Below are 18,400 nucleotides of genomic sequence, written 5' to 3'. Positions count from 1 at the left end.
GGGTCTCGAACCCGCGGGCTCAGACAATCCCCTCACCTCAGCCTCCCAAAGGCGCGGGATGACAGGCTGAGCCACCGGGCCCAGCTGTAGGGCATTTTTTGAAGAGCCAACATCTCCGGTGGTCGAGAGAGGTCTCATGTGATGTAAAAATGCTTCCCATCATGTGGCAACTGCCTTCCATGGGCAAGCGGAAAAACGCCACGAACTTATGCTTCAACCCAATACATGCTTCAGGTTTGGCAGATTACCGAATTGCAGCACCATTTGACTTTTCCGTTTTTCATAATTAATATCCATAGGAACAAAACATAGTAAAAACAAAGAAGAGAAGCAGAATCTAGACTGGACCTTTAAGTTGTCATTCATCTTATTCAACATCAGGCATATCTTTTTTTTTTCTTTTTGAGTGGGAGTCTCACTCTGCCACACAGGCTGGAGTGCAGTGGAGATCCTTCTGCCTCAGCTTTCCAAGTAGCTGGAACTACAGGCACGCGCCACCACGCCTGGCTAATTTTTTAAATTTATTGTAGAGACAAGATCTTGCCATGTTGCCCAGGCCGGTCTCGAACCCCTGGACTCAGGCAATCCTGTCACCTCGGCCCCCAAAGCACTGGGATTACAGGCTTGAGCCAACACATCTGGCGCATATCTTTATCTTATGGAGACTATTTGGTCCCCATTTCAATTATGCAAGGTAGGCATTATGACAAATGACAATTACCGAAATTTGCAAATTCCCCAAAATATAAAATACCAAACCGGGCTCAGTGGCTCGGTCTGTGATCCCGCGCCTTGGGAGGCTGAGGTGAGTGGATTGCTTGATCCCGCAGGTTCAAGACCCGCCTGGGCAACTTGATGAGTCCTCATCTCTACAATAAATCAAAAAATTAGCCGGTTGTGGTAGCGCGCACCTGTAGTTCCAGCTACTCGGAAGGCTGAGGAGGAAGCATCACCGGAGCCCAGCAGGTCGAGGCTGCGGTGCCCGGGAGCGGCCATTGCACTCCAGTCTGGGCGACAGAGTGAGACTTTAACTCAAAAAAACCTCCCAAAAAACCAAATGAAATTATAGAAAGTTTTATAACTGAGGCTTGCATTTGTCAGAGAATGTTCTCCAGCAAGAAAGGATCAATCATAGTGTCTTTGTCAATTGCTGCCATATAGACTAGCCACCATAAGGGTCTTTATCATTTCGGTAATTTGGAATACATATTGAATTGATGCCTAAGTTTGTGCGTTATCCACTTGCCCATGAAATGCAAATGTCACGCGATGGTTGACTGGTCACAGTTCATCACATTGCCAGTTCTCAGGTTAACTGACACTGATTGTCAGGGATTAAAGCATTTTTCTTTTGAGTTGGCGTCTCACCCTGTCGCCCAGGCTGGAGCGCAGTGGCACACTCACGGCCACCCCAGTGTCGACCTACGGGGCTCCAGCGATCCTTCCACTTCAAGCCTTCCAAGTAGCTGGAACTACAAGTGTGTGCTATCATGCCTGGCTAATTTTTTGATTTATTGTAGGAATGAGGTCTTGCCAAGTTGCCGAGGCTGATCTCGAACCCATGGGCTTAGGCAGTCCTCTCATCTCAGCCTCCCAAAGTGCTGGGCCACTGTGCCTGGCCGGATCAAAGCATTTAAACAGTCTTTGTCAAAGCCCAGTCAAGCCCAGTCACCTTCCTGAACATGGAGAATCACTCAGGTTAAAGTGGCCCACTTTGAAACAACAAACTCATTTTTTTGGCTTTGCTTTCCCCTATGTCATTCTCCCCGTACACGGCACAAATATTTTGAGCCGTCTCTCCGGCTTTTATTCCTCTGTTCAACTCAAACAGAAGAATATGTGGAAGTGTTTGTTTATTTCCACTTGATACTATCTTCTTTAGCCCCAAAACAGTACTAAATTACTTCAGAGCTGCAAAATACAAGGCGTATTCACAAACACAACATTGTCAGTCCAAATGACAAGCGATAAACAAACTCCTAACACTGCAGTGTTGCCATGCCAAAAACAAACACTACGGACTTATGCATCAACCTAATATAATGGTGCTTTAATTCCTTTTCATTTTCATTTCATGAATGGTTACCAAGGCTCTATGATTTTTGCCAAAAATGACATGTTGGATCCACAAGTAAGGTAACCACTTTCTCCCTTGGCTGTCCTATTGTTGTGTCACCTGTCAGAACGACCTTCCACTTCCGTCACAACTTGGCTGGGAGACTGCCAAGGGGACACAGACAGCTCTGTCCTTTCTATATCATATTCACTGAACTTTCCTTCCCAGGAAAAGTTGTACCTTTGAAGACTGAACAATAGTCTGGAGTGATAGACACCAGTCACCCACTAGGCCATAGCCATGGGAAAGTCATTTATGCAAGTTGGATTTTGGTATCCTTGCTTGTTAAATGAGCTGCTGCTTGGACTAAGATGACATCTCTAATGTGTCTAGCATTGTGTGATTCTCTGGCATTGTGTGATTCTCAAGTCCTTTGAATCTCTTGATACCCCCACCTTTCCCACTTCTGATTTGGGTGTTGTCCTCCCACTTACCTGTTGGTGCTATCGGAGAGAGGGAGAAAGGAACCATGGTGACCTGGGGGGCTCACTAGCTGTTCGAGCTAATGCTGCTATCTTTTCTCAAACCTCAAAGTCCAACCTAGTTTTAATTAAACTTTGTTTTGGTTTAGTTTAGTTTAGTTTAGATTCAGGGGGTATATATGCGTATTTGTTACTTGGTTTTGTTTCTAAAAATTATTACTGCTTCTCCATTAGGTAGACTGTTGGCTCTTAGTTGCTTCTTTTAAATGTATCATATTTTTTCCAATTATAAAGGTAACACATTCTTATTTTTTAAATCTAAGCATTAAAAAAAATTCAAACATGTGTATCTTAAAAACTTGAAAGTCATCATAATCTAAAGCCCTACAAAATAACCAACCACTGGCAGCCACTTAGTATTTATTTTTCATCTTTGCTAGCCTAAAGAGGTAAACAGTATCTTCAGATTTCTTTAATTATTCATGAGATTGAGCATCTTTTCACATGTTCATTGGCCATTTGTATTTTTTCCTCTGGGAAAGTATTTGTTCCTCCTATATTAGGCCACTTTTCTGTTGTGTTGTTCATAATATTTTTATTGATTTATATGCTGTTCTCTTACATACATTGGACTCTTTTTCCTGCTTTGTTCCTTCCAATTTCACTTTATTATTTGTTTGGCTGCCATAAAAAAAGCTTTAAATTTATATGTAATTAGATAGTCAAATTTTTTCCTCCATGTCTTCAGGATATGGGGTTGTTCTTAGAAAGGATGTTCACCCATATTTCCTGTCAATGTTTCTTGTTTTACTTTTTACAATTAAATCTTTCAGCCAGGCAAAGTATATTTGGGTGGAAGAAATGAGAGCTATTGGTTTTAAACAAATACATTTTAATAACCTGGCGAAAAGTGACCATCTTGGCTTCAGAGGTAGTGAAATTTCAGTTGAAGCACCTAACACCGACTAAATGAGTGCTTTGGGTAATGCAGAGAAAAAATATTGTAAGAAATGGGCAATGGTCATTTGGTCATAGAAAAGAATAAATTCTGAATGGGCTCATTGGAAGAACTGTCTATTGAGATGGACCTCTTGGTAGCATAGATGAGATTATCAAAAGAGGAAAGATAAGAAGAAGCATTTATAAAGGTGGTCTAGTTTGATGTTCCATGAGCTAGATCTTTGATCCAGGCTTAAGGAGGTGGTGGAAAACTGTGGATGCTTTTGAGGAAAATGAATCTGATAGCAGTGTGAGAATGGACGAAAGGGAGAATGCAGGTATATCAGTTACAAACTGTTTTTAACCTAGGTTGGGTTTTGGCTCTGGGATGGTATAAAATTGTTTCAGTAATGAGCAAGTAAGGAGGTCCACCAAGCAGAACATATCATTGCAATGTGGTTCAAGGCAATATATAAGCACATGGGCAATATTCTGCCAGGTGTTGAAAGTGTAACTGGAAAGCTAAGAGATCAAGATAGGCCACTGTAGATATAATAAGACACTAGCCATAGCACTGGGTTCAAGGCAAGACCTAAAGGGAGGAGCACGAACAAGACAATATGACAAGGACTAAGATTCTGAACAAGCCATTAGGATGTGTACTCAGACATGGAGGAAGAAAACAGGAAAGCAGACCCAAAGTCCAACTCTAGCAAGGCTGAGTATTCACTCATCCTCATGGGGTGGTGCGCTAGATATCCTTAAATCATCCCTCCCCACCTCCATTCCCACTAAGGAGAGAATTGATCCCAAACCAGCAATGAAGCAGAGCCTGCGTGTTGGGTCACCTGGGGCGAGTCAGAGGTGGACTGTCCAGAGGGAAGATGACATCACTTGGCCAGTTGAGAGAAACAGTTTTGCCTCCTGTCAGTGGTGACCAGACCCTTTGATTCAGCTTTCCTTGTTTGTAGCTTTAAAAATGAGCTATTTCTTTTTCTTCCCTTTCATGATGGTCATGACTTGTTCTCTGAACTCTTGCATATTAAGGAAATTTCTATATATCTTCTGGATTATGAAAAATGTGTTTTTAGAGTTTTAGAAAATATTCTTATACTCCAGTTTTCATTTAACCTTTCTGACATGTTTAGCCTTTTTTTTTTTTTAACTTCTATGTGTTAATATACTTCTCCATAGTTTTCCATCTATTCTTGACTGAGGAGCTGTTACAGAATCTAAAAATCTTGACACATATAATATTCAAAATTGCTTTCTGGTTCTAAACTTAGAGGTTACATCCATCTGGACATACACACACACATATACACACACACACACACACACACACACACACACACACACACACACACACACACAATTTTCTGTCTTGTTGTTCTTTCAGACATCAGGAAACCAGATTCAGCCAGAAGAATTTGAACTAACTGATGAAAAGACTGCCACTTCTATGACCCCAAATGGCTGGAAATCTTGCATGCTTAGGAATTCCACTCAGAAAAGCCTTAGAAATTCACGAAAGTATCAGAATGGCCTTGATGCAGAAGCCAGTGAACTTGTAAGTTGTTTTGCACATAAATTAAGCCATTTAATTTGTAATTTTCCTGTTAAAAGTATTTGTCTTGCAAATATTTTCAGGCGCAGGTGAGCCATACTCTTCTTTTAAAAAGAAAATTTCATATCTTAAATGTATTTGACAGTTAATTGAAATCAATACCAATTATAAATGGATTTCTGGTGGCAAAAATTTTTTTAAATGTAAGCTTTATGCTGTGATGCTTAATATTAAAATTTAATCTTACATTCATCTTTGAGGTCCAGACATAAGTATAGTCCAAAATAAGAAGCCCTGATAGTTGCATACTCTATGTTGTAGGATTACATTTGATTGCCTAAACTAGGAAACCCCACCCCTCAATCAGCTTAAGCAAATGAAGAATTTTTACTTCTCTTTCACATAAAAAAACTTAGGGGTGAAAACCCCAGGGCTGGAATGTGGCTCCCCAGTCCCCAGGGACCCATGCTCCTGTCATCTACATCTTTGCTATCCTGGCATGTGGTTCTCATCCTCAAGGTCACTTTGTGATCTGAGGTGGCCCTAACCTTCACATGGATGGTCTAGGCAGCAGGAAGAATCGAAGAGACTTTCCAGAATACCACACAATACCTTTACCTATAAGTCATTGCCATACTTCAATCACATACAATACCTAGCTACAGAAAGTAGGGAAAATTGATTTTTTTTTTTTTCTGTATGCATTGACATTCTAGATGGGAATTCCTTTACTAAGAAAAAAGAGGAGAATGGCCAGAAATAACAAAGTTGGACTTAGGATATTATTAATTAAAGTTGACAAATAATTTTATAACAGAGAGGGAGTCCATTCCAATAAAAAATTTTTTCTTATTTCAAGATCTGGTTTTGATACATTTTGATGTTATTTGTTGATAAAGGCTGGGTTTATTTTTACTCTTGTATTGCCTTAACGAAACTAATCCTACCAGAAGTTCATTGCATCTATTTTTCTCTGTCTAAAATATTACTTACTGCAAAAATTACAAGGGTAGTATATTTATAGAAAGAAAAATAACAATTGTACTATTGTCAAGCCTCATTATCCCAAATAAAATAAACAATTTTTCCCTTTCTGACTTTGGAATTATCCACTTTTCATGTCCTCATTTATTTTGAGAGTTATTTTTGTTCTTTAAAGTCCAGTATTTTAGAGGAGCACTTCTCTTGAAGAAATGCACAGAAAAGAGGGGGAGGCAGAAAATGCCAGTCAACAGGCTTGTCTTAAGTACCATTATAGAGGACTAAACAACATGCTGAGGAAGAGGAAAAAATTGTCTGACTAGAGGGATCTGAGAAGACTTGTTTCTGTGTGTTGAAGAGCAGCAACTCAAGGAAAAGACTCATTTATCATGCTGGAGATCAGGACTTAAAGATAATGTTACCTAGAGAAGAAAAAAAGCCCTAAAATACAGAGAAAAAGGGTAATCTGAAAGAGGAGGACTGGCAGAAGCTTCTTCTACACTTTCTGCTTTATAGAGACGTGAATATAACCTATTTTAGTGACTTTAAGCTTATGGGATTTCATAGTCACTTTTTTCAAGTTGAATGTTAAACGACTTTATAGTCAGAATTTTTTTTTAGTTGAGTCAGAGTCTCACTTTGTCACCCAGTCTGGAGTGCAGTGCCTCTATCACAGCTCACTGTAGCCTCGACCTTCCGGGCTCAGGTGATCCTTCCATTTCACAGGCAGGCACCACCACACCTGGCTATTTTTTAAATTATTTATTTATTTATTTATTCTTGTAGCGATGAGGTCTTGCTGTGTTGCCCAGGCTCAAGTGATCTTCTTGCCTCGGCCTCCCAAAATGCTGGGATGGTAGGCATGAGCCACCATGCCCAGCCCAGAATATTCTTTAGGAGACCAAAGTCCTTCATGCTTGATCAGACACATAGTTCAACATTTGCTAAGAATCTGATATATGCCAGGAATTGGCTTAGTTTATAGGAATATAAAGACATAGTCTTCACCTTTAAAAACAACTCATGTATTAGAAATGGAGATATGTGAATAAAACCAAAAATTACAAAACAGGCTAAGCTATGAAATAAGAGAAATCTGCACAGGGAACCATAATCAAGAGAAAAAGGGTGTAATTAACTTGATTTTGAGAGTGGGGACCATGTCACAGAGAAGGCACCACTGAGCAGGGTTCAGGGGTGAAGAGACCAAGCTCATGTTCTTTGGTTAATAATAGCATCTGACAATTGTAAAGGCATTTGTCCATTTACTTACGTGTATTGACTGATGTGACCTGACATCACCCTGTTAGAGAGGCAGGACTGCATCCTTACAGGTGAGGGAGTAGCAACCCAGCTCCTGAAGTCCAGCGTGACTAGCATCAACACAGAGTTGTATGAGTCCAGAGCTGGCACTTGGATTCCAGGGCATTTTGTGCCCAGATCTTGCTACCTCTCAGTCTGCTGAGGCCAGAATAAAGACAGGCTGGGCATACCATGGAGGTTACTTCCTGGATGAACAGTGGGTCCCTATCTTATGCTGAATTATCAATGGACATTGTTAATATCTTATAACATACCGTCCTATTCTCTGGTAGTTCTCTGCTCAGTCTCTGCATCAAGTTGTCCCTTGAGGGCAATGGTCACTTCTTTTCTGTGTCTACAAAGTCTGTTCTCTCATCACTAGAGGTTGTTCTGGTATTTGTATGTTCCAGGATGAAAATGTGCCACCAGTGTCTTTTCTGAAGGTCCTGAAACTGAATAAAACAGAATGGCCCTACTTTGTGGTGGGGACAGTATGTGCCATTGCCAATGGGGCACTTCAGCCGGCATTTTCAATCATATTCTCAGAGATGATAGCGGTAAGTTTGCAAACATCATGTAACAGCTTGAACTAAATCAGTTCATCAGCTGCATCTCATCCCAACCTCACCAACTGGCTCCATTTTGGGGTTAAGCAACCTCAAATTAAGCCAAAATCCTTAACTCCCTTTTGAGAAAAGTTGTGAGGAAAAGACAAGTAGCCTTTGGATCACTACAAGTTATGATATTAATGAAATTATGTAAAATTAATGGTCTTTTTTTTTTTTTTTTGAGTGGGAGTCTTACTCCATTGCCCAGGCTGGAGTGCAGCGGCATGCTCTTGGCCACCCCAGCGTCAACCTGCTGGGCTCCGGTGATCCTTCCACTTCAGCCTTCCAAGTAGCCAGAACTATAGGCATGCACTACCATGCCTAGCTAATTTTTTATTTATTGTACAGACGCGGTCTTGAACCAGGCTAGTCTCGAACCTGCAGGCTCAGGCAATTCACTCGCCTCAGCCTCCAAAGTGTTGGGATGACAGGCTGAGCCACTGAGCACGGCCAATGAAGGCTTTCTAATCAGCTCTCTTCATTTAGGGTGAAGCTGGTGTCCAAGAATGATCCCCATTCTGTCGTGGAGCATGTATCACAGAGAGGTGAGGGACCTGGAGAAGAGGGAGGTTTAAAGTCAGCGTTTAATACGAGCCCAAGCTCTTGGCATAGGCTGGCCTCACCACTGAAGAGCTGTGCAAACTTGGACAAGATGCTCTGTCTTTCTGTACCTCAGCTTCTTCATCTACAGAATAAACCTACTTCATAGAATGGCTGAATATTACAAGAGATTATATAGATAACTATATGGAGAACATTTAGCGTATATGGTTTGCAGTAAGTATTCAAAAAGTGATAGCCACTACATCACTATTTTAGCAATTCTTCCCAGTCTTGGGAGTCTGAGACAAAGAAAGAAAACTCATACTATTTAATCATTAAATTTATTGGGGAATATTTTATGGAAGTTATCTGACATATGTAAGACTCCATCAAATTCAGAATTTATATTGTACAACCTCCTTAGTCACTCTCCAACATTATCAGAGAGACTTTGTTGTTACGGGTGAATTATTCTCCATCATGTTACACGTTTATTATTTTTGTGATATTGAACATTGGTTTACAATTAAGACCATAAGTCAAAAATGAAAAATAAATTAGAAAGTTTCCACCACATCTTTTAAAATTTCCGAATAAAGCAATCCCCAGCTCTCTTGAAGTTCAAGAGCCATGTGGCCTGTATTTATGTTTTGGGCATCTCCTATCTGCCAAGTGCTGCTCTCCGACTGGAGATTGAACAGCAAATACAGCAAACCCGGCCATGCCCTTAAACAGAAACCTTTCTGTCGAGGCAGACATACAAACAAAAAACCAAAATATATACAATGTGTCAAGGGATGACCAGTATTTTACAAGCAGGATAGGGCCAGGTGCAATGGCTCATACCTGTAATCCCAGAACTTGGGGAAACAGAGGTGAGAGGATTGCCTGAGCCCAGGGGTTCGAGACCTTGTCTCTAGAATAAATCAAAAAATGAAGTAGGCCTGGTGGCGCATGCCTGTAGTTCCAGCTACTTGGAACACTGAGGTGGAAGGATCGCATGAGCCCAGCAGGTCGAGGTTGCGGTGGCTGTGAGCTTGCCACTGCACTCCAGCCTGGGCGACAGAGTGGGGCTTCGACTCAAAAAAAAAGGGCAGGATAGGGTGATAGAGGGGCGATACGTGGGTGCTGTTTCAGATAGGATGGTCAGGGAAGCCTCTCTGGGTAGAGGACGAATGGAGGGTGAGGTGGAGGCTGGGGCTGGGAGAGGGAGGAGTCAGACCCAGGGAACACAAAGTGCGGAGGAAGAGGAGCAAACCCAAAAATGTGTGACCACCCGCAGTCCCTATGCAGTGTCTCACCCCATGCTAATAACCAGGTAGTCCTCCAATTTACAGAGCCAGAAAGTAGAATAGAGGTTACCAGGAGCTGGAGAAAGGGGTGACTGGGAAGTTGTTTAGTGGTACAGAGGTCCTGTTTGGGTGAATGAAAAATTCTTTTGAGGTACAGAAAGGGAAAGCATCTTGTCCCAGTTTGCAATGCCCTTCAGTGGTGAGGCCAGTCTGTGCCTAGAGCTTGGGCTCTTATTAAACGCTGACTTTAAACCTCCTTCTCCTCTGGGTCTCACCACTTCAGTGTGAGACATGCTCCTTTCCACATCAGAATGGGGACCACGGTGAAGGTTGCACAATGATGTGAGTGTGCTTAATCGTTAAAATGGTGAATTTTGTTATTTATATTTTACCGTAATTAACAAATCTCCACATATTCAAAGCCCCCTTTTAAGTCGTGACACTCAAGCCATTATTTATGGGGGAATAAACAAGGATCGATCGTGTATCAAAGTGGGCATTGTAAATGTTCTTTTGTAGATTTTTGGACCAGGGGACGATGCAGTGAAGCAGCAGAAATGCAACATGTTCTCATTGCTTTTTTTAGGCCTGGGAATCATTTCTTTTTTTACTTTCTTCCTTCAGGTAAGTATCCATGATTTGCTCTCTCATCAAGTCTATAATTCAATTAGATAACTTAAATAAAACCTAACGAAGCTTCCAGGGATATGAACTGCAAGCACTGTTGAAACAAGGCTCTCCTAGAGGGCAGACTCTTATCAGAGCAGTGGCTGCCCTTGTGCTAAATTATATTATGTTGCAAGTTTGCACTCAGCAAGAAGGAAAAACAGACTCTGCTGGAGATGTAAGAACCCCTTAAATCCCACTGGTGGCAAACTGGGAAAATGCTGTCCAATAGCATTCTCTTTTTTTATTGTGTTGTTACTCTTTAGGCGGTATCAGGTAACTTCTTTGACCCTTCCCCCATGATGATGAACTATTTGAAAGAACACACCTTTTGATATCATAGACTTGGCCAAAATGAACAAACTTGCTCTAATTGTACTTTTCTACCTAGTTAGGCTCTCAAATTTCTTTTGTCTCTTTAACCCAGTGGGTATCACACAGGTTTTTCAAATATAATCCATTAGATCAGCAAAATAATGTTGCCTTCTCTATTATTATTGTAGAACCAATGATAAAGTAAGCCAAGTTTTTTATTTAGAAATCCTTGCCTTGCTAGTAGGAACTCAGTGATCTGATCCAGCCCTAAACCCTGATACGTTAGGGAGTGCAGCTAGTTGGAAACATGCTTCAGTGGCTTCAGGAAGGGTGGGCTGATGTGCACAACTGCGATGCCGGTACCAATCTGCCAGCAAAGGAAGGAGGACGATGAGGGCAGTCTGGTCCTGAACAAGGAGCACCTGGGCAGACTGACCCCGTGCACAGATCATCCATCCATCCTTCTGGCTTAATGAAGAGTTCGGATGTGGACTCCCCAGAGGACTCTCCATACGCCTGCCCCAACACTCACAGTGTGACCTGAGGCCCACCCGTCCTAGATGCCCAGAAGCAAGTCCTGCTCTGGACATCTGGGCCATACTCCAGTTTGGACTGGTCATCAGAAAGAGAGAAATTGTCTGGCAAAGAGGCTTGGGGAGGAAGAGTAGCCTAAATATTCCCCAATCTGAGTGCAAGTAGAGCTGTGACCAGGAACCAGTACATCTAAGGACTCCTCCCTGCATGAGCCAAAATGTGTTCTTGCTAGAATTTGGCTAACTCTTCTTTCAGTTGCTTTATTCAAAGTGTTAGGAACACACTGAAAGTTGTAGTTCAATACGGCATCTTTGCCACTGCAATGTTGTGCTTGACAGTTTTGAAAAATGAACCTTTTTAGAATGGCTTAGAAGCCAGAACTGGACACATTCCGGGATTTTGGTCTTTATATTCTAATGAATACTTATAATTTAGCTGAACAGGAATTTGAAGCTGGGTCTTTGAATTAGTATTTTGTCCCAGACTTTTGTTCTTCAAATATTTGATTAACAAAAACAATCGTGTAAAATCAGTGTGAATATATGCACTTGTGTTCTAGTACTAGTGATCAAAGGGGATAATTGCTTTTTTTTCTCAACCAGGGTTTCACTTTTGGAAAAGCTGGCGAGATCCTCACCACAAGGCTACGGTCAATGGCTTTTAAAGCCATGCTAAGACAGGTAGGTATGTGCACCTTAGAGAATGCCTTTTGGCTTTCCAGGTTTGTTTCACTCTAAGCCTTTTCCTGTTCTTATTGATATGCTGATGTGCATGCCCCTCTGCCCCCCGTATATTCATGCAAGGATGGGTTAGGGTACTGCAAATTATGTTGCTCTGGTCCTTCAGTATCCAGAGACCTCTCAGGGTTTGTTTTGTATGTCGCGGGAGAATGGAAGACATAGGCTTAATCTGGGTCATTTGGGCTTATCCTGCAACAGTCTCTATCCACATGGACATTATCATTTCAAGGACCTGAAGCTCTTCTCAGGATCCTGCGCAGGCCCTGGTGTGTCCATTGAGACTCCAGGGTGCTTTTAAACAAAGACAAAGGTGGTTGACAGCACTTAAGTCCTTGTACCACCACCGACCATACTAACCTTAGGTTCTCCGAAGTGTTAATCATGGGTTTTGTTTCTTCCTAATTTAAGCTGTTTTCACGTTAACTCTCTTGTTAGTTCATTCAAACATTACTATGCACCAGATAATGGGCTGGTGGCTGGGACTATAAAATCCATCATCTACGCTCTTGGTCACTTCACATTCTAGTGCAGGACATGTGGGAAAATGTGCAAACAGGAGTCCTCTATTTTTATAGATCATGCCTAAGAGAGGGCCAGAATATTATCCAGCCATCCATTTGAGAGGTATTGATTACATTCCTGTTCACGAAAGGACACATAACACGCAGCACATTTTGAGCAAGTCTGAGTTTACAGATCTTTTTTCAGTATCTTTTAAACTCTCGCTATGTAGGGGAAATTATTTTATATGAGAGTAAAAGATGGTATGGATGAGTGTATTACCATTAGAATCCAATTTCAGACACATTTTCATCCACGTTTTAAAAACAAGATGAAACCAAAGTGTGGTGGGAAGCCAGGGCTTATTTTCTCCTGCCCAGAATTTACAAAAGGAGCGTGTCTGCCCCAACTCGACCATCTGTTATGAGAGACAACACCATATCAGGATGAGAGTGTCCATAGTGCCACTTGTGATGGCTGAGGGGATGGAATGTCTGTAGTGGGACCCCAGCCTCAGGCAGGGAGCATGGACGCCATCAGATGAGCCCTGCTTCCCCACCCCAGACCAGAGAGGCTCTCCTGCCACCACAGAGTGGTCAAGGGATTTGGATCCTGCCAGACTCTGGGGGGTGTGCTCAGGCAGGTCTGAGGACTCTGCACTGCCTGTGAGATTTCTCCTAAACTTCAATACCCTTGGTAAGTGTGGATATTTCCTCCACATTGGAGCTTTCGTCTGGTTTCCTTTCCTTGTTTTACTTTTGAACTAACTAAAGGTATTTTGTGCCATAGGACATGAGCTGGTTTGACGATCATAAAAACAATACCGGTGCGCTTTCTACGAGACTTGCCACAGATGCTGCCCAAGTACAAGGAGTATGTAGACTGCATTTTTCTTTAACATGGTTTTAAGAGACTTTCTGCTGGAAATGGCAGAAAACCCCACTCAAAAAACTCAAACTGATCTAAACAATAAGAGGATGGTTAGACTTCAGGGCTGATTGAGTCACTGTCCCTCCAAATTTAATCAAGAATCCAGGTTTCTTCTGTCCGTGTGGCTCTGAGTCAGTCTCATCTTCAGCGTTGGCTTTTTCTCAAGGTTCATCCCTCATGGTCACAGGATGGCTGCCAGTAGCAACTAGGGCTACAAGCGTCCTTGTTTCCCATCCAGTGAAAGCGCACACTTCAGCCTCAGCCATCAAACAAAACCCTCTCTGAAATCTAATTTCGGCTAATTAGATCACATGCCCCACCCTGAACCAATGACAGTCTCCAGGGGAAGGCTCTGCACTAAGCTGCTTGGGTCCCCACCCCTGAAGCGGGTTTCCATGGTGTGTGTGTGTGTGTGTGTGTGTGTGTGTGTGTGTGTGTGTGTGTGTGTAGGGGAGTAGATCACATGCCCCACCCTGAACCAATGACAGTCTCCAGGGGAAGGCTCTGCACTAAGCTGCTTGGGTCCCCACCCCTGAAGCGGGTTTCCATGGTGTGTGTGTGTGTGTGTGTGTGTGTGTGTGTGTGTGTAGGGGAGTGGATGCCAGAGAGTTGGCTACAGTGTCTACCACAGCTACCCTTGTTTTCTGAGTGGCACAAACACTAATTTGATCTTTATATGTTCTTTGTGGTGGAGATGTATACTTTGTAACAGATGGTTTCTGGAGTTTGTAAATTCCCCTTTTACACTTCTGAAGCAAATGGTCTTTGAAATGACTGATGTACATTGGAGTGAGTTTCCTCTTTGAATGTTGCCTCCATAAAAAGTGCATGCACCCCCACAGCCTTTCTACACAGCAGAGGAGTTGGTTACTTGACTCTGCTGATGCATCTGTGGGCAGGAGTGGACTGGGAGTTCAAAGGCACCACAAAGAAAAGGCTCATGAGTTAAGCACGGTACCGTGGCTTATTGGAATAAAAGAGAACCTCCTCGTCCTTCTGAGCAAGAGGCGTAAGGCTGGAGCTCATGGATTTGGATTAAGACACAGATGCTTGATTACTTTTCTCTTCCAGGCCACAGGAACCAGGTTGGCTTTAATTGCACAGAACACAGCTAATCTTGGAACTGGCATTATTATATCATTTATCTACGGTTGGCAGTTAACCCTTTTGCTGCTATCGGTTGTTCCGATAATTGCTGTATCAGGAATTGTTGAAATGAAAATGTTGGCTGGAAATGCCAAAAGAGATAAGAAAGAACTAGAAACTGCTGGAAAGGTAGGTCAAATAAGGCTTTGGTTAGTATAACTTTGGTTTTGGACATGTGTTTTATTTGAATAATGTATCACAATATGCAAGTTTTAATAATTAAATTTTTGTGCTCACTAGAAGTAATAACTGTCACCTCTGTGTATGAACTATCTTATTTTATTAATTAATGCCTAGAACTTGAGTATGAGGTGATTAATGTAAAGTTTTTAACCTATAGAAAGCACTTAACATGTGGTTATTATAAAGAACTGAATATTCAAATGCACTTCATCTTTTACTGCATATCTCAGTGTTCATCTTTTACTGCATATCTCAATGCCATTGTTAGGACAACTATCACCCCTAGTATACAGATAAGGAGAACTTAAGGCAGAAGAATATAAGTGAATTTTTCAAGGTTGGACATTTGCAGGTACACAGACGTTTCTTTTTTCCTGGCTGCGATTTCTATAATGAAGGTAGCCACCAGAGGGCAGTAGTACCTCGATTTTTGTGGTTCTCACTGCAATATCATGGCAATTGGGCTAACATTTACCTGGGCTTTCTTATGTGCCGGTTATTGCGCTAAGTATTCATATACACCAATTCCTTACATTTTCACAACAATGCTATGAAGCATTTTACAAATGAGGAACCTGAGACTCGTTAGAGGTGTGGCTAGGATTCAAGTTTGAGTCTAGTTTCAAGCTTATTTCTTCTGCCTCTTTGTGTGTTTAAGTATGCCTAAATCTACATGTGACTCTTGATATGTGCATGCACTTAAATGTTCACATGTAGATGGCAGCCATGAACATTATACTCCTATTTATGTAAATATTATCCTTTATTGAAACATTAGGTGAAGCAGATATTGAATATAAATTGTGAAATCGTTTCTATAACATAATACTTTATAAAGCCCTTTCACAAATATGACTTCAACTGGCCTTCACTACAGTTATGAAAGGTGGGGCAGACAGTATCTCTACAGGGAAGAAAGAGGCAGAGCATGACTTGCACCAGATGTGTGGCATCAAAGAGTAAGATTAGAATTCCAACCAAATATGTGTCCGCTAAACCAACATGCCCAATGAAATCCTTTCCCCGCCTTTCCTACCCAACATCAGCTGCCACTCCATGCATCGCTGGTATCATCGCTGTGTTTCCATCAAAATACTCTCTCTTCGTTTTCACCCTGCACCCTCTCCAGGAGTTGGAGCTCTCTAGGACAGCGGGGTTCCCAGAATTAGGAGCCCTGGGATGTCCAACGTTCTTGAAGATCCTATTGGCTGCTCTCTGTGTGTACCTTAGGGCATTTGCCTAAGAAACACCCTGCAGTTTTGTTTCCTTCCATCCTCCAGCCTTGCTTCTTTCCACATTTCTGATGGGTAAATTAGACAGAATGAAAATTTTTTCTCAGACAAGTTACACAAAAGAAAACATCTTGAAGCTAGTAAAGATAATAGATTTAGCTCTATTAAAAATGGTTTAAAACACTGAAAATTTTCAAAAATTTCACCGAATTTTTTCAGAGGACAGTTAGAATTGAGCAGTATTAAAAAAACATCTTGGGTTATTTTTTGCCTTGCTACTCACAGGGTGTGATGTTGGAGAAGATAGCTTCTTTGATTCTAACTTTCCACCTTAGTGAAATGAGAAATTGTACCAGATACTGTCCCAAGTTTGTTCTTGCTAAAACCTTGTTGTCTTGGGGATCAGTCTGAGAATGAATACCTCAGATTGGCCAGTTTGGTTTTTTTTTTAGTAGCTGCTTTAACCTAAGAAGGTTTTGTTTTTTTTTTAAATATGAGAGAATAAAAGTTTTAAATGTTAATATCATCAATTCAATCATAGTTCAATTATGTTCAATCAGGCAACACTTGATTAGCTGAATGAGGGTTAGAAAGAAGGCCCTGGAAACCCCCCAAATGACTATTTAAAAATAAATGTTCTCATTTCCCTGGGTGCAGATTCATCATGGTTGAAAGTCCATTTTCCAAAATAGGCTTGGTTATGAGAGTTGGCTGCTGGGCAGGAAGGGGAAGGAATGGGAGAGGGGAGTCTACATTGCAACCATCTTGACTCAGGCCCTGTCTGGCTCCTGAGATTGGGAGGCCAAAGCTAAGCCACAACACAATTAACCCATGACCAGAGAATCAAGAGTTGAATATAAAACCATTAACAAGTGGTTTCTCCTTGTGTAAACTACAAAGCAGGGAAAGTAGAATATCATAAGGGGTTAAAAACATGGACTTGGCATCAAATTCTTGCTGCGCTACTTATTAGCTCTGGAGCTCCAGGCCAAGTCAGTTAACTTCTCTGTGCCTCAGTTCTCTCACCTGTGAAAATAGGAATAATATTTACCTTACAGGGTTATGAGGCTAAGTAAGATCATATCAATAAATGAGATAATACTTGGCACAAGTAAAAGCTCAATAAAAGTCTCCATTCTTGCCATTATTACTATCTGTTAGATTTTTTACTTATAATAAAGATACATGCTTATTTGACCGAAAGTATCATATATCTTACTTTCACTTGGTTATAGAAGCTGAGAACTGAGGTAAAAGTCTGGTTAAAACAAACAACTAAACTTAAGATGATTGAGTATTTCATTTGTGCTGATGGTTTAAATGAGTCAACCACAGAACTATGATTTAGACTAAATAACAAAGTCACAGACAACTAACATTTGTCAAGGGTTGTTTGGCTGTAAGAATCAAAAAAACACTCTGGCTGGTTTGGGTAGAAGAGACTTGATATATGGATATGAGGAACCTGAGACTTGTTAGAGGTGTGGCTAGGATTCAAGTTTGAGTCAAGTACAGGCAGTTTGTGTTTAATTGGCTCTTACATCCATGAGCTTTATTGTCTCTGAGCCTCTCTATACATCTGTTCCATTCCTCAACTGTTGTATATTCAGACCAGCTTCTGACACATCCCCAAAGTGACTCTTCAAGTGGTGACATCAACCTCTGAATTCCCAGGATCTCTCAGTTCAAGCACTTGTGTCCAGGACCAGGAAAACAAATCTGATTGACCCAGATTAGTTAGGTGTCCATCCTTGGTTTAATCAGGGATTTAAAGCAGGCTTATGTTGTTTACAATTGTGTTCTTCCCAATTGTGGATGGGCAGCTTTTCTAAGAAGTATATTCAGGGAGGAAATTATTGGCACTTCCAATAGGCTCTTAGAAATCACAGCCTAATCCTTTCTTCTTGGATCCTACCCTGTAAAGAAAGCAAGGTCACAAATGGGTTGTGAGTAAGCCAGTCATGGAACTGTTGGCAGGGCTGGGAATAGAACTAGGCCCTAGGTGCATCATAGGCCACTGCTCTTGCCCTGAGCTGGTCAGCCTTTCTGGCTTGCCTCCCATACTTAGCACAACCAGAGGTATGATTTTTGTCATAGAGTTGGTCTTGAAGAACACATTATGCCTTTTGGTTTTAACTGAGAGGAAATTAAAGCCCATCAATAAAACTTTCAGGTTACTTTTGACACAGTCCTGGGGCTTATAGTTTTTATTATTTCAGAAATAAATGTGCCACCTCTAATGAAGGTCTGTTCTATGTTACAGATTGCAACAGAGGCAATAGAAAATATTACGACAGTTGTGTCTTTGACCCAGGAAAGAAAATTTGAATCAATGTATGTTGAAAAATTGTATGGACCTTACAGGTAATGAACCGTATGATTG

General features: G+C 41.4%; 1 protein-coding gene across 3 annotated transcripts in view; it reads left to right on the top strand.

The window, feature by feature from the left end:
• ABCB4 (ATP binding cassette subfamily B member 4) overlaps positions 1–18,400 on the top strand; it is a 77,789-nt gene that overhangs the window by 45,132 nt on the left and 14,257 nt on the right. For all 3 annotated transcript variants that reach the window (XM_008061314.1, XM_008061312.1, XM_008061311.1), the window contains exons 15-21: positions 4,877–5,047; positions 7,738–7,884; positions 10,290–10,394; positions 11,888–11,965; positions 13,316–13,399; positions 14,528–14,731; positions 18,281–18,381. In XM_008061314.1, coding sequence (XP_008059505.1) covers positions 4,877–5,047; positions 7,738–7,884; positions 10,290–10,394; positions 11,888–11,965; positions 13,316–13,399; positions 14,528–14,731; positions 18,281–18,381 — 890 coding nt within the window. The remainder of the gene's footprint in view (positions 1–4,876; positions 5,048–7,737; positions 7,885–10,289; positions 10,395–11,887; positions 11,966–13,315; positions 13,400–14,527; positions 14,732–18,280; positions 18,382–18,400) is intronic.

Source organism: Carlito syrichta, unplaced genomic scaffold (assembly GCF_000164805.1).
Source record: "Carlito syrichta isolate Samal-C Ts95f unplaced genomic scaffold, Tarsius_syrichta-2.0.1 Scaffold305203, whole genome shotgun sequence".
Classification (NCBI taxonomy): Eukaryota; Metazoa; Chordata; class Mammalia; order Primates; family Tarsiidae; genus Carlito; species Carlito syrichta.
The sequence above is the reverse complement of the archived record's forward strand: the minus strand, read 5'-3'. Positions and strand labels throughout refer to the sequence as shown.